General features: G+C 41.0%; 1 protein-coding gene across 2 annotated transcripts in view; it reads left to right on the top strand.

Moving 5' to 3' along the window:
• Nucleotides 1–4,889: 4,889 nt before the first annotated feature.
• Nucleotides 4,890–11,385, top strand: part of LOC137327208 (SR-related and CTD-associated factor 4-like) — a 98,001-nt gene continuing 91,505 nt past the window's right edge. Inside the window, exon 1 of one of the 2 annotated variants that reach the window (XM_067992776.1) lies at nucleotides 4,890–5,127. In XM_067992776.1, coding sequence (XP_067848877.1) covers nucleotides 5,098–5,127 — 30 coding nt within the window. In that variant the 5' untranslated portion in view covers nucleotides 4,890–5,097. The remainder of the gene's footprint in view (nucleotides 5,128–11,385) is intronic. The other variant, XM_067992777.1, reaches the window with a different exon arrangement.

Raw genomic sequence — 11,385 nt, 5'->3', positions numbered from 1 at the left:
TTCTTTTACTGTGTGATTACTAATTAACCCTATCATTACATAATACAAGATCCAAAATAGCCTGTTCGCTGGTTGATTCCATGACGTATTGCTCTAGGAAACTGTCTCAAATATATTCCATGAACTCGTGTTCCAAACTACCTTTGCCAATTTGATTTGCCCAGTCTATATGCAGATTAAAGCCCCCATGGTTAACATTCTGGGCATCCTCCCTGCCCTCTTCATCCAAATACATTTAAGTGGAAGCTAGATAAACACATGAGGGAGAAAGGAATAGAAGGATATGCTGATAGATTTAGGTGAAGTAAGGAGGGAGGAGGCTGGAGTGGAACATAAACATCGGCATGGACCTATTGGGCCAAATGGCCTGAATTTGGTGCTGTACATTCTATGTAATGTTATCCTTATCCTCAAAGGTATCAAGTACCTCGTATCTGTTGGATAGGAGCAGTGTCTGCTGGACCTCCTTCTCTACCTCTCCTAAGTTTCCACTACCCTGCTGACTAACAGTCACAATCTCCCCTTCCTGCAACTGTGCTTTCCTCTGAGGTGTGACTGTACTCTGGAGTCGAGATATCTAGATATTCCTCCCCCTCCCTTATGTATCGGAGTGTCTCTAACTTGCACTACAGCTCAAAGACTCTGAGCTGAGTGTCTCAAGCCAGAGACATTTACTGCAGATCATAGAATCATAGAAAATTACGGCACAGAAGGAAGCCATTCAGCCCATCGTGTCCGTGCCGGCTGAAAATGAGCTATCCAGCTTAATCCCACTTTCCAGCAGTTGGTCCGTAGCCCTGTAGGATACAGCACTTCAAGTGCACATCCAAGTACTTTTTAAATGAATTGAGGGTTTCTGCCTCTACCACCCTTTCAGGCAATGAGTTCCAGACCCTCACCACCTTCAGGGTGACAAAAATTCTCTTCAGCTCCCCTCTAATCCTTCTATCAATTACTTTAAATCTATGCCCGCTGGTCACTGACCCCTCTGCTAAGGGAAATAGGTCCTCCCTATCCACTCTATCTAAGTCCCTCATAATTTTATATACCTCAATTAAATCTCCCCTCAGCCTCCTTTGTTCCAAAGAAAACAATCCAGCCTATCCAATCTTTTTTCATAGCTAAAACTCTCCAGCCCTGGCAACACCCTCGTAAGTCACCTTTGTACCCTCTCTAATGCAATCACCTCTTTCCTGTAATATGGTGACCAGAACTGTACGCAGTACTCAAGCTGTGGCCTAACTAGTGTTTTATACAATTCTAGCATAACCTCCCTGCTCTTATGTTCTATGCCTCGGCTAATAAAGGAAAGTATCCCGTATGTCTTCTTAACCACCTTATCTACCTGTCCTGCTTCCTTCAGGGATCTGTGGACATGCACTCCAAGGTTCCTCTGTTCCTCTATGATGTGGCAAACCGGGACAGTCTTGCTGTCCACAAACTCCCACATATTACAATCCCGACACACAGCCTGTACTGCCATTTCTAGTATTCTATTTATTTATTCATTATCAGTAGTGTATTTCTAGGACTAATAGAATCAGATGAGATTTAGATTATATTTAGTATACGGATTTCGCTTGATTTCAAAATAATTAGTAATTACTTAGTTTTTTTAATGTATTTTTTAAAATTTAAGTTTTAAAAGCTGATAGATTAGTTTATAGTCCCTTGGTTTCAATCATATAACACATCCTTCCCCCTCTGCACCTAATTCCCACACTTAGCAAATTTGCAGTTGAAAGTCCTCGCTCTGTTGGCAATTCACTCCATAAGAAGTTCACTCTCTGTCTTTACCAACCTCTGTGCTCAAGCTTATTGTCTTTCTTTCAATCCAAAGTCTGAAGCAGTCCCAATTCTGGCTAATGAATAGCAAAAATCTACAAATCTGAAATAAAAAACAGAAAAAGGTGTCGCTATGGGAACTCACATGCATCCTAGCTATGCCTGACTTTTTGTAGGATATGTTGAACCCTCCTTGTTCCAGTCTTATTCAGCCCCCTTCTCTCATCTCTTTTTTCATCTAATACAAGCCCACTGAGTACCACAACTACTTGGATTATACTTCTTCTCACCCTATTTCCTCTAAGGATTCCATTCCTTTCCATCAGTTTCTCTGTCTCCATCGCCATCTTATACACCAGAGCTTCTGAAATGTCCTCCTTTTTTCTCAGCCAAAGATTTCCCTATGCTACGGCAGACAAGACCCTTGTCCAGGTCTGTTCCACTTCCCATGCTTCTGCTCTCAACTCATACCACCACTCTCACAACAGCGATAGAGTCCCACCCCTCCAGCCTCCGCATTCACCAGATCATCTTCAGCTATTTCCCCAACTCCAAATTGATCTCACCACCACACACCTTGTCCTCTTCTCCCCTCCTCTTTCTGCTTTCCAAAGGGATCTCGCCCTCCTCGACACCTTGGTTCACTGTTCCACCACCCCGACCACCTCCTGTCATTCCTTTGACCTCCCTGTGCAAATTCAGAAGATGCATCTTTTGTACATTCACCCTCTCCAACACTACTATCCAGGGGTCCAAACACTCCTTCTATGTGAGACAGCAATATTCCGCCAATCTGGTATTCTGTATCCCTGCTCACAGTGTGATCTCCTCTACACTGGGGAAACCAAACAAATATTAAATGATCACTCAGCCAAACACCTCCATTCTGTCCGGAGGTGTGACCTGAGCTCCATCTCAATACAATCTTTCTGTCTTTGGCCTTCTCCACCATTGCAATGAAGCTCAAAACAAGCTCAAGTAACAGCACATTATCTTCGTGTTAGGCACTTTACAGCCCTCTGACTTTAAAAGGTGTAGAACAGCAGAGAGACTTAGACGTTCAGATACACAAATTTTTAAACATGGGAGGACAAGTTGATAAAATCATTAAAAAATGCATGATGGATCCTCGGTTTTATAAATAGGGGCAAGGAGTACAAAAGCAAAGAGCTAATGCTAAAACTGTACAAATTATTGATTAGGCTGCAGTTGGAATATTGTATTCAGTTTTGGGCACTTTACTTTAGAAAGGATGTCATGGCCATGGAGATGGGGCAGAAGAGATTTACTAAGATGATACTGGATGAGAGGCTTTAGTTGTCATCTTAGTAAATCTCTCCTGTACCATCACCAAAAGAATAAAGGTAGAGGTTAGGAGAAACCTTTTATACAGAAGGTTGTTAGGACATGAAATGCTCTACCAGAAACAGTTGGAGAGGTGGAGTTCATAATAACTTTTAAAAGGGAAGTGAATAAATATTTAAAGAGAGAAAAGGAAAAGGATGTGGGAATAGGCTGGTGAATGGGAACTAAGTAGATAGCTCTTTACTGTGTTGCAGAATTCTATGTTTCTATGATTCTATTGTTCTGTGATAGTACATAGTTTAAGCGTAAAGTGAATTATTTGAAAGAAACACGTGAAAAAATAAGCACATTTCAGATTGAAACTCTGTTACTTCAGATTTTTCATTCAAACGGATTAAAGAAAACAGAGTCACAACCAATATGGAGTGTAAAGTGAGTGCTCATATGGTTTTGAATCTCTGAGTCAAATTTTGAGATGCTAATTTTGAGTTTTTGACTGCTGCAAAATTTTAAAAGAGGTTTCATCCCGCTTGGCCTTGGGCACAAGGTGGCATCTTCGATGGAGTGTGTATCAATAGGTAATCCTGTTTCCCTCTCTACAAAAATAAGACTACTTTCTCCTATTGGTATTGTGTTTGGGCAAGTGGTGCTTGTGTGCAAACCAGCCAGCAATGGTACATACATGGAAATATCAGATAAGTTGATATTTCAGGCATATGCACCCTTTTGGGCAAGCTGTATACTTGAAATGTTAACTTATCTCTTCTCTCCACAGATGCTGACTCATCTGTTGTGTATTTCCAGAGTTTTCTGTTTTTGTTTCACAGTTCCAGCATTTGCAACTTTTTGCTTTTTATTGGTAAATAGCTGTTCATGTGTAATGTATTTTGAATATAATGTGAATATATGTGAAAGTTAGCTTTTATTGCCAATTTAAGAATCTGGGTTATTTCGGTTTTTTTCGGGGGGAGCAGGGAGGAGAAAATCAGTGGGGAGAAACTAAACTCAAAAACCTGGATAAATTTGTAAAATAATCAGTCGAAACCAGTTTCCATTTTGAACATCACCAAATCCAAAGAAAACTAGCAAGAGATTTAAAAAGGTAGTTTGGCTGAATGATAACCCACAATTATTTACAGTTCATGGGCACCACTTTTAATGAGGTTCAGCACCAGGTTCTCATCTAACCCCATGGTAGTTTTTTAAAAAAATTAAATGATATTTTAAGATCCTATTTTTATTTTTGTGGCTCTATGTGTGTGTGACGCGCCAACCTGATTTTTGATAAGAAAACAAAGGGAATTGTTTTTTTCTCAAATTCAAGATGGAATCAGTTCTCACTGATCCAGCACCCCAAATAAAATCCAGGAATTTATCAGTAGAATTCAGTAAGAAAAACTGATTTTAATGATCCCTTATTATAAGAGGAAAACGTATCAATAAATATTTTGGAAAAACTTGTAACCCGTTTAAAAAAATATACATAACACTATATTTTAGTAAAATGGGACCGAAAGGCATGGGTATCAGTAAGAGATCACAAAAGTCTGAAATCAGGAAGTTAACTGTCAGATACATTCTTTCAAAATATGGAAGGCATTTAGGGTTATTGTGACAAAAAAACGTTCATGTATTCTGTCTGATGCGAAATATACCAATAAACTAAGTAATGAGGTGCATGCAGTACACACCAATGGAAGGATGGATGGCTGGCGGCCTGGTGAACTTCTCTTGAGGCGCTCGCTCCCCTCTCTGCCCTCCTCGTGCACGGTTGCCGGGCGCTTGTCCTGAACGTACTCCCACAAGCCACTACGGCGGTGTTGTGCAGCCGCCGCCATGTTGATTGAGGCGCGCGTGGAGCCGCTTTGGAGGTGAGCGCGGAGCGGAGCGAGAGGAACCGGCCCGAACCGAGCCGAGCCGAGCCCAGCCCAGCCCAGCCCGCAAACAGCGCACCGGACGCCGGACCTCCGAGAAGGTAGAGCACGGCGACACCCGGACACCGACAATATGGAAGCCGTCAACGCCTTTAACGATGAGGTGAGTGAGAGCAGAAGCCGCTCAGCTGGCCTTTTCCCCCCTTCTTCTCCAGCCTCCCCGCTGCAAGATTTGTGAGGAATCCGGGCGAATGTCACACGGGACCGCCGACCCGCCCGCCTCAGATTTTCTCTCCACCTCCTCCAGGCCTGTACTAGGCCTCGAGCACCGATCTTTATTGAGGTTGTACAGCCAGAATATGTGTTAAAAGATGGAGGCGGCTCGGTGAGCGCGGTGCGCTATGGCGGCGGCCGGGCCTTGTGTGCGGCGGTTGCGATATTATGTTGAAGCTCCTGTGTCACGCTCCAGGGAGGCAACCCGGCCTGGAGCTCGGGTCTGTCGGACTCGGCCTGGGACCGGGGGTTTGCAGTGCGGGATTGCAGATAAGCGGGCTGCCCGCGGGGATACGGTCAAGCAGGGCGGGGATTCTTTTGTGATGTCCCGTTTTGTGGCGAAATCCTGGGGCGAAGTTGAGTAATGCCAGGCCTTGGAGAGAGGACAATGCCCCGGCTCTGTATATGATTAGAGGACGCGAGATTCTGGGCCTTCAATTTGCCTGCGGGTGCGTCGCGCCAAATCACTCCATCGGCCCTTATTCGCATTCTTTAACTTTTATAAATGGTAAAACCAGCAGTATTTTTTTATTCTGGTTTGATCTTCCACCATTTATACATTGTTAGTCAGTTCGGCTTCAAACGCGTCGTTGTTTGAAGGCTAATTTACTGCATTACGTCCAGTAACAAAATTCTGATCTCGCATTGTTATCTTTCAATAGTATTTAGTAGCAATGTAAGAACCTTTTTAAAATCAGTACGTCACCTTGTAATTTTTACATTTAAAATACTTGAATAAAATCTAGTTTTCTGACGTTGAATGAAGAAAAAACGAAATGCATTGACCTTTATAGTTTAAAATAGTGGAATAGCATCAAAGCATTATTTTTAAGTTGGCAATATGTCTCTCGTAAATGCTACCCATGTTGATTTGGGCAGCACTATTATTGAGAAGAAAAGGCTGGATATTCTTTAGTGTTTCCTCCAGATCTTCCCTAATTGAAACCCTTCTTAACAGTAAGGTGGTGTGGGGGGATTACAATTATTTGTATCAGTGATCAGTGTATAGGTTTGATCATTTAGTAGTAAGCTGGAGCAATAAAATGGGCAGACTAATACATATTAAATTAGTACTTGCATTGCTAAGATGAGTTGAAATGCATTTGGAGGACTGAATTTTATTAACAAATTATCAATAAAAAAGTTCTACTAGTTAAACTTATTTCAGTATTAGCTATTTTATACCTGATTTTTAGCCCCACTCCAAAAAATTAAGTTTCAATATTGTGGGTATGAAAGGAACACTCCAAATGGTATAGTTAGAAAGATCAGACTTGTAAGATTATCGGATCTTCTAAATACTTACTTTTTTAACTGCTCAAAATTAAGTTTTTAAATATTTACTACGTTTGGATTAAGTGTATCGTGATTGTCATTACTAGAACTGCTTCACCAGATATATCTTGCTGCAATTTAAGCAGAACAATAGTAGGTGAAATTTAATGCAGGAAAGTGTAAAGTGCTACACATGGGAAGGGAAAATAGACAACACATATAATCATGAATGGTGTGAGAAAGCTAAGGAAGAAACAGATAGAGGCCTAGGAGTCCTAGTAGATTTGAGACGAAACATGTCCAACCAATGCAGAGCAGCAATCAACAAAGCCAATTGGACTTTGAGCTACATGGCTAAAAGAGTAAAATATACGTCAGAGGAGGTTATAAGCTTAAATTTGATCATGCTCTGGACAGACCGCACCTTGAATATTGTGTTCCCGTCCTGGTCACCAAGAAATTAGATGTTCAAGTGCTAGAGGCAGTGCAGAGAAGAGCTACTAGGCTGATCTCCAGTGTCAGTGGTCTGGGTTATGAGGAAAGACGGAGGAATTTGAAAGGAAACATCTGAGAGGTAATCTTGTAAAGGTATAGAAGATTAAGGGTACAGAAAAAGTTAAGCTGAAATATTACTTCAAATTAAATTAAGGGACACATGTTCAAAATAGTAAAAGATAAGTTTAGGTCTCATCAGAAAATTTTTCTTCAGAAAGATTAAACTTCCAGATAGAGAAGTGGAGGCAAAAACCATTGAATCATTTCGTAAACAATTTAATACCACAGTGGTGGGGCGTTCTGGTCTCTAGATAGACAAACTACGATGGGCCTAATGGCCTTCCTCATTCGTAATTGTGAAAATGGTTGTATGGTGTATTGTGCCTTGAAGTCATTCCATGCCAGTTGGAAATGACGGCAAGCCACTAGAGCATCATCGGCCAGCCATTTTGAGAGTAATCAATGAGATCCCATTGCACGCAATCTATGCACAACTTTTTCAAAATTTTTGAGCAATTAGGTGACCTAGTAGGTTTGTTCTTAATGAAAACATTTTGACACAAGCTTGTAGTGTTGCTTTAAAATAGCTCTGATATAACTGTCACAATGTCCTTTTTTCAATTCAGTGTCCAATAGCTCTATTCAAGGTGCCAACAACTGCCTCCTGACATTACTGTTTTGAGCTGTAAAGGGAGAATCGTCTGGGACCCAGTCCCAATAAGTTTTATACCCTTCCATGAGTTTTTTTTCTCTGCTTTGATACTGTTTTGCCCTCACAGTGGTAGATCTCTTCTCATCAGTATTACAGTTTGGATTCTCAACATTGCAGATGTTTTTCACCTGCATTCATGCAGTGGCTTCAAGGAAATTTCTATTTTAACAATTTGAGGGCGGGAGAAGGAACTTTCCATTCAGCATGTGCAGTCCGTTTTCTGCTGCTAGTGTTTAGGAACTGCTGGGATTTCAGGCTGACACCATTTGGCCTGCAGTTGTGCGAAGGCCTTACAGCTGGGTCTGCTATTATGGGATTCAGACTTCCCAGAAAAAAATTTGTAGATGCCAAATTGTAAACAAGTGGGGTTGATATCTCTCTTTTGTTTCTTTGTTGCTTGTTAGGGCTGCAGCTTTGCTGTACCTTATTGAATGGTCTCATAAATGCCCTGTCTACCAATGTATATAACACTTCACCTGGAAGGAGGAAGGATGCCAATGGTAGTGATGAAGTTGAGATATGAGAAACGGTGATGGTAAGGGAGAGAAAGCAGGAAAAGGCAGCAGGGCTGGTTGTATCTACTGAGAAGTATGCAAATCCCAGTTGCGTATTAATTCCTCAAAGTTGTATACCACTGGGACTTGCAAACAAACAGTAATTTAACATGGAAGATTATATAAAGGAATTAAGGTTTGAAGGGAGTGTTTGGATAAAAGTATGCACGACTGTGTTAATATTTGCAAAAGAATTACAGACATTAAGGGACCTAGATGATTGCTTTATTTGACAGAATTTAATTGTAGGAGTCTTGTAGCATTTAGAAATTAGTGACAGCATTTTAAAAATTGTGACTGTTGAGTGAATATTTTATACAAAATATTGGTTAGGACACAGTTGGAATATTGCATAAAGTTCTGGACTCCCCATTATTGGAACGATATTAGAGCTATGGAAAGGGTATAGCAAAAAGTTCCATACAATTATACCAGGTATGAGATCTTAGTTATGAAGAAAGGCTTGAAAAGTTGGGGCTTTTTCGCTGAACGAGGTTAAGACAAGATGTAATGGAGTTTTACAAAAAAAAAAATTGAGATGGTAAATAATGAAAGATTGTTTCTCCTGACTAGTGTATCAGTAACGGAGCATAGATTTAGGATTATTGCTGGAAGAACAAAATGGGATGTTAGAAATTTTTCTCGGAAGATTATTAGAACATGGAATGCTTTGCCACAAATGGCCATTGAAGCAAAGACCATAACATTTAAAAGGGAATTGGATAAATACTTGGAAAGGCAGAGTTTAAAAGGATATGAAAAAAGGGCAGGAGAATGGGATTAGAATAGACTCAGCACCAGCGTATGCATGATGGACCAAATTGCTTCCTTCTGTGCTGTAAATTTGTGACTTTTGCATGTGTAAACATGCATCAAGGCCATTGTGGGTTGCAATCCTTGATAGTAGGGAATGGTAACAATTGGCAAAGATCACCAGTAAAAGTTGTTTTTATAGTATTATGGCATAGTATTTTTTTAATTTGTTCTCTGGATGGGTTTGATGCTAGCAACGCTGCATTTATTATCCATCCCGAGTTGTCTTGAGAAGGTGATGGTGGTTCTTCATGAATCATTTCAGTCCTTTTGCTTGTGGTTCTCTCAGCAACAGTGAAGGAATGGAGATCTATTTCTGCATCAGAATGGTGTGTGACCAGGAGGTGACCCAAAGTTAAGTTTCTGGTCAACAGTTACCCCCAAGATGTTTATGTTGGAGGACTAGGTAATGGTGATGCTGTTGAAGGTCAGGGGGAATGATTTGTCTTTCTCTGTTTGAGATCATTGGCGTTTGTGATGCGATTGTTACCTGCCGTTGTGAATGGAGCTGCACACTGGAATCATCTGCAAACAACCCGACTCGTGACTTCATGGTGGAGGGAAGGTCTTTGATGAAGCAGCTGATGATGGTTGGGCCAAGGTGGGATGTAATTTGAAGGCCATGAACATGAATGTACTGAGTTCCTGATCTCCACTCTCGCAGTCTGGAGGTGCTGAGATCAGGTGATTCACCACAGGGCAAGAATGTCATTCTAACCCACTCTTTACAGATTGGCATCACTTCCTCCCCTTTGTATTCTATCCCTCTTGAGATAAAGCCCAACACTCCATTAACCTTTCTGATTGTTTTTTGTACCTGTGCAAGAGCTTTTAGTGATTTGAGTAGCTGAACGCCCAAATCCCTTTGCTCCTCCATGGTTCCTAGTCTCTCGCCATTAAGAAAATATTTCAATTTGTCTTTCTGAGATCCAAAGTGGATGACCTCACAATTCTCTGGAATGAACAGATCTGCCACCGTTTTGCACACTCACATCTGTCTATGTCCCTTTGTAACTTTCTGCTTCCTTCTACACAATTTAACTGTGCTTCTTAACTTATTGTCATCTGCAAACTTGGATATACAACTCCCTATTCCTTCATCCAAGTCATTAATAACTATCGTGATCCTTGCACAGATTCTTGGGGAACATCACTGGTCACATCCTGCCAATCAGAGAGTGTTCCCTTTCTTCCTACTCTCTATCTCCTACTTCCCAACCAATTACCAATCCATATTACAAGGTTACCTCCAATTTTGTGCGCTTTTGATGATTCCTTGTGTGGAACTTTATCAAATCATAGTATCATAATATGATACAGCGCACAAGGAGGTCATTCGGCCCGTTGGTACAGCAATTCAGTTAGTCCCACAGCCCTACTCTTGCCCCGTAGCCCTGTAAATTTTTTCTCTTCAAGTATTTATCCAATTCCCTTTTGGAAGTTATCATTGAATTTGCTTCCACCATCCTTTCAGGCAGTACATCACGGATCATAACAACTCGCTGTGTGTAAAAAAAAAGTTTCCCCATATGGCCTCTGGTTCTTTAGCCAATCACTGTCAATCTGTGTCCACTGGTTACTGATCTTTCTGCCACTAGAAACAATTTCTCCTCAATTACTCTATCAAAACTGTTCATGATTTTGAACACTTCTATCAAATCTCTTCGTAACCATCTCTGCTCGAAGGAGAACAACTCCAGCTTCGCCAGTCTCTCCACCGAACTGAAGTCTTTCATTCCTGATACCATTCTAGTAAATCTCTTCTGTATCCGCTCTAAGGTCTTGGCGTCCTTCTTAAAGTGTTGTGCCCAGAATTGAACACAATACTCCAGCTGAAGCCTAACCAGTGTTTTATAAAGGTTTAGCATAACTTCCTTGCTTTTGTTCTCTACGCCTCTGTTAATAAAGCCCAGGATTCCATATTTTTTTAATAGCCTTCTCAACTTGTCATGTCGCCTTCAAAGATTTGTGCACACCTCCAGGTCCTTGCACTCCCTTGAAAATTGTACCATTTAGGTTCTATTGCCTCTCCTCATTCTTCCTACCAAAATGTATTGCTTCACACTTAACCTGTGTTAAATTCCATTTGCAATTTGTCTGCCCATTTCACCAGTCTGTCTATGTCCTCCTGAAGTCTGTTACTATCGTCCACATTGTTTGCTGCATTTCTGTATTTTGTGTCCGATGCAAACTTTGAAATTATACCCTTTGTCATTAATATGTCAAAAAGAGCATTGGTCCTAATACTGATCCCTTCCAATACCTACTTCCCTCCAGTCTGAAAAACAACCGTTCACCA

The sequence above is a fragment of the Heptranchias perlo genome, chromosome 11, assembly GCF_035084215.1.
Source record: "Heptranchias perlo isolate sHepPer1 chromosome 11, sHepPer1.hap1, whole genome shotgun sequence".
NCBI classification, from domain to species: Eukaryota; Metazoa; Chordata; class Chondrichthyes; order Hexanchiformes; family Hexanchidae; genus Heptranchias; species Heptranchias perlo.
This window is presented reverse-complemented; position numbering and strand designations above follow the sequence as displayed.